At 43.5% G+C, this 13960-nt stretch overlaps 1 protein-coding gene across 3 annotated transcripts in view; it reads left to right on the top strand.

Annotated features, from left to right (window-relative positions):
- The window catches only part of LOC120051421 (sodium/potassium-transporting ATPase subunit alpha-1-like), a 30574-nt gene extending 24372 nt beyond the window's left edge, over window positions 1–6202 (top strand). Inside the window, exons 7-22 of one of the 3 annotated variants that reach the window (XM_038998278.1) lie at window positions 96–213; window positions 516–784; window positions 908–1216; window positions 1675–1809; window positions 1970–2162; window positions 2313–2488; window positions 2580–2716; window positions 2925–3075; window positions 3236–3404; window positions 3495–3649; window positions 3747–3870; window positions 4574–4719; window positions 4836–4966; window positions 5063–5164; window positions 5371–5462; window positions 5965–6202. In XM_038998278.1, coding sequence (XP_038854206.1) covers window positions 96–213; window positions 516–784; window positions 908–1216; window positions 1675–1809; window positions 1970–2162; window positions 2313–2488; window positions 2580–2716; window positions 2925–3075; window positions 3236–3404; window positions 3495–3649; window positions 3747–3870; window positions 4574–4719; window positions 4836–4966; window positions 5063–5164; window positions 5371–5462; window positions 5965–5993 — 2436 coding nt within the window. In that variant the 3' untranslated portion in view covers window positions 5994–6202. The remainder of the gene's footprint in view (window positions 1–95; window positions 214–515; window positions 785–907; window positions 1217–1674; window positions 1810–1969; window positions 2163–2312; window positions 2489–2579; window positions 2717–2924; window positions 3076–3235; window positions 3405–3494; window positions 3650–3746; window positions 3871–4573; window positions 4720–4835; window positions 4967–5062; window positions 5165–5370; window positions 5463–5964) is intronic. The other 2 variants (XM_038998279.1, XM_038998280.1) reach the window with 2 other exon arrangements.
- Window positions 6203–13960: the final 7758 nt, after the last annotated feature.

Raw genomic sequence — 13960 nt, 5'->3', positions numbered from 1 at the left:
TGGGTACTTTAAAATCCCCTTGCTCCAAATACGTCACGTTCCGCCCATGTCCGTGCCATTCATTATTGTATTAATCTAATTCCCTCCCCACTCAGGTGGACAACTCCTCCCTCACTGGTGAATCTGAGCCCCAGACACGTACTCCAGACTACTCCAATGACAACCCCCTGGAGACAAGGAACATTGCCTTCTTCTCTACCAACTGTGTTGAAGGTACTTTAACAGAGCAGAGTTGCTCAGATGAGAAACAAACCAAATAAAAAGAAATTCTGCCCAGGGACCACAGATACAAATTAGCAATCTAGCTAAATCTGGTGCAAGGGCATGTTGTACATGGTCCCTGGCAAATAAATAAAAGAAAACAAACCATGACTGATCTAGCTTTGATGAAGTCCTGTTGCTGTATAAAGTATGTCCACCATTTCTGAGGTTGAATCAATGTCAACTGTGCTGTTAAACAGTAGTCAATATGATGTCATGATTGTTAAATGAAATCTGCATGTTATTTCCTGCAGGAACTGCCAGAGGTATTGTCATCAACACTGGTGACCGCACTGTTATGGGTCGTATTGCTACCCTCGCCTCTGGCCTGGAAGTCGGACGTACCCCAATCTCCATTGAAATTGAGCACTTCATCCACATCATCACCGGTGTGGCCGTCTTCCTGGGCATGTCTTTCTTTGTCCTGTCCCTCATCCTCGGATACTCTTGGCTGGAAGCTGTCATCTTCCTCATCGGAATCATTGTCGCTAACGTGCCTGAGGGTCTCCTGGCCACTGTAACTGTGAGTACTGTCTTTCGGGAGTGCTTTCCCCCCCCCCAAACACTTCACATATGGCTCCAAAAACCAGTACATTGCCAATTTTGTTCGACAGACATGTTGAGTGACTTTTGGCTTTCTCCGTAGGTGTGTTTAACTCTGACTGCCAAGCGTATGGCCAAGAAGAACTGCCTGGTGAAGAATCTCGAAGCTGTTGAGACCCTTGGCTCCACCTCCACCATTTGCTCTGACAAGACTGGAACCCTGACTCAGAACAGAATGACCGTGGCTCACATGTGGTTCGACAACCAGATCCATGAGGCTGACACCACAGAGAATCAGAGCGGTACCTCCTTCGACAGGAGCTCTGCCACCTGGGCTGCCCTGGCTAGAGTCGCTGGCCTGTGTAACCGTGCCGTCTTCCTGGCAGAACAGAGCGGTATTCCTATCCTTAAAGTAAGTGTCTCATTTCCCCAGAGTGAATTGACAACAGTATACACATGGAGCTATCGACAGGAGTTCAGCATGTAAAGCTGCTGAAAAGGCTCAACAGGGTTGTCTTTCATCTTATGTAATTCCTCCCCTGTTGCCTGAATGCCTCATATTGCCTCAGCCCTTGCAATCCCCTGGAATATAACCTCTCACTCCGTTAATCATCTCACCTTGGACTAGCTGTGATTACCACACTTAATTCAACCCCTTATTTTCAGTTTCTCTTTGTCACTGTCTGAGCCTGGTAGAAGACAAAATCTACAAAGATTTCCTTTTCATTAAATCTGTTTAAATTGAGGGAGGGCATTGTAATGTCTTAGGCCACGTAAGGATTAACCAGGTCCTCGGAAGTGCTAGTGTGTGAAAGCGAATGTGCGGCATACCACGTCCACTTCATCTGCCTACTCGTTTCCCTCTCACAGAGAGATGTGGCTGGTGATGCCTCAGAGTCTGCCCTGCTGAAGTGTATTGAGCTGTGCTGTGGGTCTGTGCAAGGCATGAGAGACCAGTACACCAAGGTTGCTGAGATCCCATTCAACTCCACCAACAAATACCAGGTAGGTCAATGGCACGGTAGCACCCTGCCACACGAAATAAGGGGATATGTTTCACTGTAAGTCTTTGAAAACCCTTCCCTTTGGCACAGAGATCAACATGGTTATGCCTATTCTGGAAATCTGTTTTCAAAATGGCTGCTCCTATAATTTTATCCCTTAGCTCTCCGTTCACCTAAACAAGAATGAGGGTGAGTCCAAGCATCTGCTGGTGATGAAGGGAGCCCCTGAGAGGATCCTGGACCGCTGCTCCACCATTTTGATCCAGGGCAAAGAACAGCCTCTGGATGACGAGATGAAGGACTCTTTCCAGAACGCCTACATGGAACTAGGTGGTCTGGGAGAGCGAGTGCTGGGTAATAGTCATTTATTTCAGGCATCATTAGCCAATACTACTGTATTTTTGTTATTCCATCTGTGTTGTCAAATGATCCAATGTGAGGTGTAAAATTGCGCTTTTGCTCCTTTTTTTCAATTCACATTTTCACCATTTTGTATCCGTCTAGGGTTCTGTCATTTCCAGCTCCCTGATGATCAGTTCGCTGAGGGCTTCCCGTTTGATTGTGAAGAGGTGAACTTCCCAACTGAGAATCTGTGCTTCGTTGGCCTAATGTCCATGATTGACCCTCCCCGTGCTGCTGTGCCTGACGCTGTGGGCAAGTGCAGGAGTGCTGGAATCAAGGTATGGCAATGTAATACTTGACACGACTCTTCAGTCAATCCACATAGCAGCCACTGTGATCAGACCACTCCTATTCCCTTCCTTCCCTTAGGTTATCATGGTCACTGGTGATCATCCCATCACTGCTAAAGCCATTGCCAAGGGTGTGGGCATCATTTCTGAAGGAAACGAGACTGTTGAGGACATTGCTGCTCGTCTGAACATTCCAGTCAATGAAGTTGACCCTAGGTAATACAAAAAAATATTTAAGTTCTGTTATTGGAAACAACAGTTAAACTCCTGCAGTTTCTCTACATTTTTTCATTTTTGAAGGCCTTCTTCCAAAGATTTCATTCAGGCTTGAATGTCAGGTCCTTCTCATGAGCGCTTATAGACATTATAGAAATGTCTTCATATCAGTGGGATTTTCCATAAATAAAGGGTACATTTTTCCCAGGGATGCCAAGGCCTGTGTGGTCCATGGCGGTGACCTCAAGGACCTGAGCGCTGAACAGTTGGACGACATCCTGAAATATCACACAGAGATTGTGTTTGCCAGAACCTCTCCTCAGCAGAAGCTTATTATCGTGGAGGGCTGCCAGCGCCAGGTAATATTCAGCTCAACTTAAAGACACTAGGCCTATCTCATGAGAGGTAAACAGAGTGAATGTAGCGTAGACAAATTCCTTTAAAATTAAAAATGTGTTTTCCAGTTTTCTCTCGACTTCTCTCTCCATAGACTCAAACACCTCTCCTCCTTATCCACAGGGTGCTATTGTAGCTGTGACAGGTGATGGTGTGAACGATTCTCCTGCTCTGAAGAAGGCTGACATCGGTGTTGCTATGGGTATCTCTGGATCTGACGTCTCCAAGCAGGCTGCAGACATGATCCTCCTGGATGACAACTTTGCCTCCATCGTGACTGGTGTCGAAGAAGGTAGAAGCAGCATTTCAGTGGATGTAGAATGTTTGGGGTTCCTTCTATTCTGCATTATTTTCACTAACGTTATGCATGTACCTTTCCTAGGCCGTCTGATCTTTGACAACTTGAAAAAGTCCATCGCCTACACCCTGACCAGTAACATTCCAGAAATCACACCCTTCCTCTTCTTCATCATCGCCAACATTCCACTGCCCCTAGGAACCGTCACCATCCTCTGTATCGACTTGGGAACTGACATGGTAAGGAATTTGTATAATTAAGATATATATATTTTTTTAAATCTTTGTTTACCGTTCAGTTTTATTCTAATTGTTGAAATCGTCCTCAACTTTCCAGGTCCCCGCCATCTCCCTGGCCTATGAAGCTGCCGAGAGTGACATCATGAAGAGACAGCCCAGAAACTCCAAAACAGACAAACTGGTGAATGAAAGACTTATCAGCATAGCCTACGGTCAAATCGGTAAGACCCCTTTTCACAAAGCCTGACTTGCGCAAAACAAAGTATTTTCATTCTTAGATGAAAGATTAATATCTCATACACCTCAAACTGGATTCTAGACTCTTAAGTTGACTGAGTGGTTTTGGGATCAGCTGGAAGTGGGGTATGTGCCAGAAATAGCCTCCCTGGTGATAAGAGAAGGGGTCTCTGAGTGATTATGGGATGTCTCTGGCTCAAGAGTTTCACACTTTGGTGATGGAGCCAAAAATAGGTTTAAACCAGAGGTTTCCACGTGAGCGGGACTTTCCTTAAGAGGAAACACTGATATGGACAGCATTCACATACTGCGGTTGCATCATATCATGGGTCGAGAACCTCTCCCACCAACGTGGTACTCCTTGGGAATCACTGTAGGGTGGCAGGTAGCCTAGCGGTTAGTGTTGGCCCAGTAACTGAAAGGTTGCTGGTTCGAATACCTGAGCCGACAAGGTGAAAAATCTGTCGCCATCCCCTTGAGCAAGGCAGTTAACCTTAATAAGCTCCAGGAGCACCCTACTGCTATGGCTGACCCTGTAAAACAACACATTTGCCTGCACCTATCCGGCAATGTGACAATCAAACTTAAAAAAAAAAAATTGTGGAGATTGATGCAACAGACAGAATGACATGGATAGAATCTGATACAAATGCACCCATCTGATCCTGTCTCCCCATCTCTCCACAGGTATGATCCAGGCTTTGGCTGGGTTCTTCACATACTTTGTGATCCTTGCTGAGAACGGATTCTTGCCCTCCAGACTGCTAGGTATTCGTGTGGACTGGGACAACAAATTTTGCAATGACCTGGAGGATAGCTATGGCCAGCAGTGGGTGAGTATGCAGACACCAGTGTGGTTTTCACAAGCCTTGTTGATTGGTCTGATTCTAGATGATTAGCTGACTGTGTTTTGACTGTTTCTCTCTCTGTTGCTGACTGTTTCCCACAGACTTATGAACAGAGAAAGATTGTGGAGTTCACCTGCCACACAGCATTCTTCGCCAGTATTGTCGTTGTACAGTGGGCTGATTTGATCATCTGTAAGACCAGGAGGAACTCCGTCTTCCAACAAGGAATGAGGTGAGTTCCGTGGCCATTTTGAAGAGCATCGGCTGTTGTTAGTTTTTGTTGTCAAAGAAATGACTTGATTTTAAATGCTGCTTCTGTCCTCCTCAGGAACAAGATTCTCATCTTCGGCCTGTTTGAGGAGACAGCCCTGGCCGCCTTCCTGTCCTACTGTCCTGGAATGGGCATCGCCCTCAGAATGTACCCACTCAAGTAAGTAAAGACCCTTCAGTTAGGTACACTTCATCTCTTTAAAAAAATAATTTGTAGTACCAAAACTACTTAACTCTAGGAGGACTTCTATTAAGCTTAGCTATGTGTTGCTTAAAATGTTAAGATCTGTTCTTGGCGCTTTCTGGTCTGGAGTCATTTGAGATCTGTTATTTTTGTTTTATGTTTTGTTTTTCTTTTCTCCTTAGACCCAGCTGGTGGTTCTGCGCCTTCCCATACTCTCTCCTCATCTTTATTTATGATGAAATCCGAAAACTGATCATCCGACGCAGCCCAGGAGGTGAGGCTAAATCCCTTTAGTTATTACTGTGACTATCTGTAGTACTTGTTCATACAAGTCTTAAGGTCTTCAGTTTGGCTCTCAAAACCACAAGCTTTTCCCTCGTTCTCAGGAAGATAAAGCTACCTAAATATGCAGCCTTACTATCTGGCAAACAAGCGAAGTCTGAAAAATATGCTGTTGCTTAAAGATTTACAGATGCACTAGTCAGTGCAAGACAGTGGACACAGACAAGTTTGGGAGTCTAGTCCACTCCATTGACAACTGCTGATGTAAAAATGGCTTTATAAAATGCATTTGATGTGAGTAAACTGGTATGCTATCAGAGATTATGTTGATGTTAAAGACGTCGGTCACTTGACTGTCTTCCTCAGTGATCGTCTGAACTACACACTGATAGTTAACATGATCATTGTTTATGTATGCTACAGCCTTCCTTAGTCCACCTGTTTACCAGAGGTAGTTGATCTCTAAATCCTGTTTTCTATCTTCTCTGTTTTAGGTTGGGTGGAAAGGGAGACGTACTACTAGAAAGCATCCAGTTTGCATCGCTCAAGTTCTTGCATGGTTGTCTTGCTGCTCGGAATTTTAAGTTCTGTAAAATTTGGATGTGTTTTTATATAGGGAATGCGTGATACTAAAACACTGAGATGGAGACATTGTGTGCCTTGTTTCTGGAACAGGACCAATTTTATACATGTTTTTAACAGTAATATAAATAAACTTTCAGTCAGCTCCCACTTTGGTGTCTATGGTTTGTGCATGTGTGCTTGCACGTTTCCTCATTGCAACTTGGAGACTTTCCACAATAAACACAGCATCAACAGATCTTCAGGTCATTCTTTTCCTATCCTTCCTGGAGATTCTCTCTCACTCTGTTTTAACCATGAGCACTGCTTTCAGTGTGCAGTCAACTAACACCAGCTAGTTGTTCACTGTCATTGTAGTGCAGAATGTAGACTGTATTTCATGTCACCTTTTGACCCATTCACATCACACTTTGTTATCCATCTACTGCCTGACATTAAACACTATCTACACACACTAGCAAGCCTGTGTCAGAGCAACCTTCTATCAGAAGCACAAGGCAAGACTTATCAACTGGCAGCACTTGAGTATAAAAACCCTGTTGATAACATTGTGGCTTAATATGTATATTTCATTCAAACCCACTGTATAACGCTTACAGTAGCAATGCTCTCCTGTGGGTGGGTGTTTTAAATAAAGTAGCTATGGAATGCCTAATCCAATATCCTACGCTTGTGGTTTGGGAATGAAGCTAAACATATTTTTTTTATCCACCCACTAGTGGTGAACCCCTAGTCCCACTGATGGCATGACCAAGAGAAGGAGAACTCCTGATTTCTCTGTGAACATCCCTCCTGCAGGTAGCCTAGTGGTTAGAGCGTTGGACTAGTAACCGTAAGGTTGCAAGACCGAATCCCCGAGCTGACAAGGTAAAAATCTGTTGTTCTGCCCCTGAACAAGGCAGTTAACCCACTGTTCCCTGGTAGGCTGTCATTGTAAATAAGAATTTGTTCTTAACTGACTTGCCTAGTTTACATAAAAGTAAAATAATTAACAGCTAGTTCAAGTTCCTGCCATAGAAATCGTGAAAGGAACAACCACTTCTGCAGCATTGTCAACTAAGAACATGTACATCTACTGCAGGCTACATTATCTACAGGGCTGTTTGTCGACAGCTGCAACCAGACTTATCGAAATAAGAAGCTAAGCTACCTACTGTTCAGTAAACATTTCATTGATAACTCCCCACTCAGACTAAGCACACTACAATTGAACCTAGCTAAAGTAGGTATTTCACATCCCGTCTGTCTGTGGAGTGGAAGACGCTTGAGATGACAGTCCTTGTCCACAAGGAAAGAAAACTGTCACAATCCCCAAGCTTGGGGTGTCAGTGCACAGTCCAGTTTTGTCAGTCCCAACTGGACTTCATGTCTGGGCAAAGATGGTGGATAAATGAAGATGTCTTACCATTGAATTTTTTTGTTGTCACAGTCCAGTATTAAGGGGTGACTCTCCCATAGACACCAATATGATAGCAGCTGGGTCTGCTTAGTTCATTGACTGTTTATGAACTAGAAACAATTTGGGAGTGGGATGTCTCTCTCCCGTCTCTGGTCAGGCTGCGTGACAGCGGGTGGGTTGACAGCGCTGCGTAATCTCCACACCTCCCTTACTCTCATAGGACGGCCTATGTGGCTACCAGTTAAAGGGATAGTTCATTCTCCAAAGCCAAAGTTTGTCATGCCTCAAATGTGGCCTATAGTCGAGCTCCATATCACACGGCATCTGTTGTGTAAATGTCTCAGGATTCAAATGAATAGAAAACATTGGCACCACTGAGGTGAACTATCCTTTAATGTAAAGTGAAAAAAACGTTATACTTACGGAAAGAAGTTCTATGTCCCAGGGGTGCTTCTGGCAGGTCTTTAGCAGGTCTGGAAAGAGGCCAAAAATGAGAGGGGTGAGAAGAGTGAGGCTAGAAATAGGTAAAACAGACATGGCTAGAAATTCCACTTGATTTAACACAGACCTACCAAAATGTCAGCCAACTACATTCTTGCACTGAAAAACATACTGAATTATAAACTTCCACACGGAACTCTGCATTCAATGAATGAGAATGACCATTCTAGATCAGCCCCATTTCAGTTCTATGGTAGTTAAGGCTTGTATGTACAGTAGGCATGGAAACAAACCGACTTCCTGCACCGTGTGAAATTTGAGGTTTCTATAGTGATTTGGCCGAATACAGCCCCATTCAAGATTATTTCCATTCATGGTGTAGGCCTATCGAAGGGTAGAATGTTTAAACAACACTGAGAGAAGGAATGTGGTTTCATTCATATCTCAATCTGCAAATATCCTCATGAAAAATAGTAGAATGAGTACAATAGTTTAAAAAATATATTGTTAAATAGTGTAGTCTAGTGGTTACATAGTCACTGAAGGTCATAGTTGGAATTTTCTGAAACTTTTCTGTCATCAATAGCACGTCGTTGGTAGTTCCAATCGCTTCCTGATTTTCATTGGAACTTCATGTGTACATTTTAAGGCACTCAGCGTTCCATAACACTCAAGGGATTCAGATTCTATAACTTCACCTCTATCGGGAACAGAGCGTATGCTGCTTGATGACATCTTGTGTTTGAAAACGTTTAAGGTCAGGAAAGGCCAGATAGGAGCACCTTTTACATTCAAGCAACAACTTACATATCGGCTAGACAGATCAGGTCATAAGGTCCTATGCAATCATATGGTATCTCTTTTGGTATCGCTTTGATCCAAGCACCAACACCTCACTATGCGGTGTGCTTAGTTTACTGCACTAAGGTGTGTGCTGTTAAAAAATGGTGTCTGTCTGGTTCTCTTTAACATTTCAGCTTCATTTTAATGAGTGCAGATCGGAGCAGTGGGCCATATCTCTTCCCTACAGCCCATTAACGACACTGGCTACACAGTAAAGACCTCTGGAGAGTGGCGGGCGAAAGAGTGAAACACATTCACAAACATGATGTAGCTCCCTGAGCAACCACAGAAAAGGGACCAGTGCTCATCAGAGCTCCCTCAGTATTTTCTGCCTCATTTAGGCTTTGAAATAAAGCAATAGACACTCAGTCTGGAGAGGGACTGCTACTTCCTCCTCTGTGCTAGGCCTACATTTCTCCTTAGACTGAACAGCCAAATGGAACTCAGTCAGTCAATGGAATTGCACATTGGTACAGTTGGAACAGTTGGCTTCCCATGAGTACTGGGCCTAATCTCTTTCTGACCCTTCTGCATCACATTCTAAATCACAGCCCTGCCTGCCTGCTCTTCCATCATCTACAGGGGTTCCGGTTCTCCAGAACCCCCCAGTCAGAGATTCCAGCCGTTTCCTGGAGTTTGCGTGTCGAGGCAGCAGGTGATAATCAATACTTGGCTACTGGAGGGGAAAGGCGGCTTTAGCCTCTCTAATCACTGTTTGACTTCTGGGCAGCAGAAAGAGGGTTAAAATAAACTTATTCTGATATAAATATCCTTTACATGCCTCTATCTCTAGTCTGCCTGACTAATACCACCATGACTATGATATGATTATGATACTATTATGACTATGATATGATTATGATACTATTATGACTATGATAAGATTATGATACTATTATGACTATGATATGATTATGATACTATTATGACTATGATTATGATACTATTATGACTATGATATGATTATACTATTATATGATTATGACATGATTGACTATGATGATTATTACTATGATATGACGACATGATTATCATCAAATCCAATCTGATTTGATGATATGATTATGACATGATTGACTATGATATGATAATGATATGATTATGGCATGATTATGACATGATTGACTATGATATGATATGACTATAATATGATTATGACATGATTGACTATGATATGATAATGGTATGATTATGGCATGATTATGATATGATTATGACATGATTGACTATGATATGACTATAATATGATTATGACTATGATATTATGAGATAATTAGGACTATGATATGATTGATATGAAGTCAATCCAGACTAAAAGTGTTCCTGAAATCTGTTAGAACCCAATCCAATAACTGCATGGTCTGGCTGTCCCTCTGTAGCCTGGCCCATCTGATTATGTTCATCCAGACCCCTCAGCTGGCTCTGTTAAAGAGCTCTGTCTGGTGCTGGGCCTCGCTGTGGATAAGATAAACTGTCTACTGTCCTTATATAGCCTGCTGCCATGCTGCACAGACAGCCACCCTTATTCCGTGTGTATAGTGGAGCAGGTTCAGTTTGCGTGATGAGTCGCCTTGCTTGGGAAATTAAGATTAGTTATAGCTCCCAAAGCTAATGCCTAGGCTTTAACTCAATGGGCTAATGCAGTCTTGAGTCAACAATCTGAAGTTCAATACCCATTTGTTTCCTGAGGCACGCTAGTAGCTTTTCTTTACGGTTTTGCGGTTGCAGTGCTGCGCTAACTGTTTGTTATTGTCTTCAAACAGATACTACGTGGCTACATACAATGTACAACACAGGAGTCTGGTGGCACATTCATTGGGGAGGACCGGCTCGTGGTAATAAATGGAGCAGAATCAGTGGAATGGTATCAAATACATCAAACACATGGTTTCCAGGTGTTTGACGCCATTCCATTTGCTCTGTTCTGGCCATTATTATGAGCCGTTCTCCCCTCAGCAGCCTCCTGTAACGTACAAAGCTTTTTATTTGACAAGTGCAAGAAGCCAGCCCTCAGGTGTTTAGGTGTAACACAGCTCTGAGCCATAAGGTAACTATAGATGAAATGTGTAGTGAGACAAGAAGTGGCTGTAGCTAACAACAATGTCTCCTGTTGCAGTCGACCTACAGACTGAGTGTCCAATGTTTTTTCTAAAAGGCTCAAATGAGGCAGAAAATGATGAGGGAGCTCTGATGAGCACGGGTCCCTGTTCTGTGGTTACCCAGGGGGCTATCTCCAAAACCTGTATGTGTACGTGTGTCTTTCGGCCGGATTGGGATAAAAGCGAAAGCCAAATTTCGATTAGACCATGTGTGCAACTGACCAATAAAGAGATCTTAATCTTACAGGCAGTGTGTTTGTGGATGTGTTTCTCTCTCTTTCTCCCTCCACTCTTCAGAGCTCTCTTTACCGTGGAGACAGTGGTGCTAATGGGCTATAGTGTGCCTTCAGGGAGGAGATTGGGTTTACTGCTCTCATCTCTACACTCGTAAAAGAAAATGGAGCTGAAACTTTAAAGAGAAACTGACACAGTTTCTGTGCCAAACGAGCACCGTAGACAATCTCTCTAAGGGTGTTTTAAGTACACGGTACAAAGGGAAATGGATGGTAAATGTTATTGTGCCCCAAATAAGCTTCAAGGGCCCTGGTTGAATACTTTAAAAACTCATCCTTCGTTCCCAACTTCCTTCCTTGAAGTTATCACTAATTGGATAGGTGAAAGCATTGACTAACTGGACAGGTGAAAGCAAGGGTTCCACTACATAGCTTTCATCAATCCAGTCATGTCAGATCAATCATTAATTCAAAGAAGGGGAAGGAAGGATGAATTTTAAGTAGGCCTATTCCAATGGGACATGCTTACAATATGTAAACTGGGGTGACCAAATTTCCTTCTATGGTATGCCTCACAGAATCAACACAATCCCTGTCAGGCTCTGGACTGTCCTGCCTCGGACATAGCCTTTATCAGAGCAGGATTTGAGCTATCTCCCTGGATCCGACTGTAAGACAGAGAGACAGAATTAATCCACATCCGTCCCACTGCAACACAGCAGGCGTTCCTCCCTAGAGGGACAGAACCAGTCAATGATGGAGCACAGGAACTAAGAAGTAGATGATCGCTGTCCTCCAGACCGTATTAAAAAGGATGTTAAAAACGTCAGGAAGAAAAGAAATAGGCCCAGAAGAAAGAAGGGGAGATGGAAAGGAGAGGAGGATGCCAGCCCAAAAAGCTGGAGGGTCTTACATTTCCTGCAGCTGAGAGGTTTGGAGAAATGATTAAATTAACGCTAGCTTGGTTTTTCCCCCCCGCTGCCGCTAATTACCTGGCCTGCACAGTCCATTTGAATTTCTAATTTCCTATAATGAGAGCGTCACATTTGAAATGGATTGGAAATCGTAACACAGGCAGAATAAACAAGCTTTTAGACTTTGTTCTCCATGGTTACCTCCATGGAGAAAAAACCTCAGCTGTATCTTAAAGATCCTCTAGTAGCGTGTAGCGTTTATCTGGAGAGACACTGGTGGGAGCGATGAATAGGATCTCGGTACGAGTTGTTCATCTTAACTACACAGACGTCATCCCTGCTGGCCCAAACATTTTCCAATGTGCTCGCCAAAGCTCTTGGTTAAGCAGGCCTTTCATCGAAAAAACTGAGCCACAGCACAGCTCTGCTTCCAAAGGTGGAAGGCGAGCTTCTGTTGGTTGTTTCCTGGCTAAACGTAGCTTTAGCCGGCTGGCAATGGCAGCGGAACCATGGCAAAGGGGAGCTGCACCAAAACAATGGAGCTCTTGTGGAGCTCTGATCAGCGGCAGTAGGGAAAACAGGGTTCACTTCTCCCGGACTGGAAGCATTTGTCTTTCTGGGGCTGTTCATTATTGCAGTGCTGGTCTCGTTCTCCCACCAAGAGGCCTTGCATGCGAGCGGGGCTTCTCTCTGTGACTAGCAAGGAGCGGAGAAAAACAACAAGGCAATCTACTGTAGTTGCTCAGCAGATTGTGCACCATTGTGGATCATCACGGACAATGTATTCACCCCGAGTGGCTATTAACAAACATGTCTGATGTATTTCATGTAATTGATATGGTAATAGACATGCAATATGTTATTACAGCCATTATAACTGATTTGACAAGGATTAGACGGTTTTGAAAGTGTGTCTTCTGTTCACATTATCATATTTTGCTTCCTGAGTTTCTTGGAACTATCACTGTGGTTTCCTGGTAGTAACCTTCATTAGATTTTATGAGGGGAGATGAAATTAGATTTCTGGATTTTGCCAGGGGATAACAGGTCTATTGGCAAGGGACCCATCTGAAAGGTAGCAACTGATTTGATAGAAATGGGTTTCAAAGAAAAGGGGTGTATTCTGTGTGAGATACTGCCATTATGTTTGGCAGACTTCTAAAGTCTATGAATACAAAACACACATTTCCAACATTTTGATAAGCAGAACAATTTGGACAAGTTATCAAATGGAATTAGACAGGCCTGCTTACTAGTATTATTAGGAAAAGTTGAGAAATTGTTGTTTAACTATTGTTTTGACCATTTATAAAACGAGGGTGTCAAATGAAATACATTAGCCCTGTCTAGCCACCTAGCTATTCTGGGAAAGTATTTAGTTAGCTAATGTTAGCTAGTAGATAGAGTTTAGTGTTGATGTGTGCAGAGGGTCCCTGGTTCGCGCCCGGGTCGGGGCGAGGGACGGACTAAAGTTAAACTGTTACATACAGCGGACTCACTTCACATAATTCATGTCATGCCGGGGTATTATTTTCTTGACTCATCCATCATGAAGTCAGACACCCTCGAAGTCAGACACTATCATTTAACAGAGCAGAGGTGAATTTTTAAATACAAATTACAACCCCCAAAAATTGTGTGTGCATGAAAGTGTGTAGATATATGTGAATGCACTCCTTAGCACCCCCACCCCTCTCCCCCCGCACAGTTGTGAGCTATACTTTTAATTAAGCTTTTTTTTTTTACACACAACAAACTCATGTCGGGAAAAGAAAAAGTTAACTAACCTACGCCTGTTCTGATAAAAACCTTAGGGCATTTAGCCTCGGGGGATGCCTTGCTTGACCAGACCCTCCTTCCTTGCTCCTGGCCTGCCCTGCCTCTTCCACTAATCCATTTGTTTTTTATGGACAGAAAAGAGCAGAAGCTCTGTGCTGTCCGATCAGGCCCATTGTCTATTGAGAGGCAGCAGGTATCCT

This window comes from Salvelinus namaycush, chromosome 7, assembly GCF_016432855.1.
Source record: "Salvelinus namaycush isolate Seneca chromosome 7, SaNama_1.0, whole genome shotgun sequence".
Lineage (NCBI taxonomy): Eukaryota > Metazoa > Chordata > Actinopteri > Salmoniformes > Salmonidae > Salvelinus > Salvelinus namaycush.
Note: the sequence above shows the minus strand (reverse complement) of the source record. Positions and strands in the feature narration are given on the sequence as shown.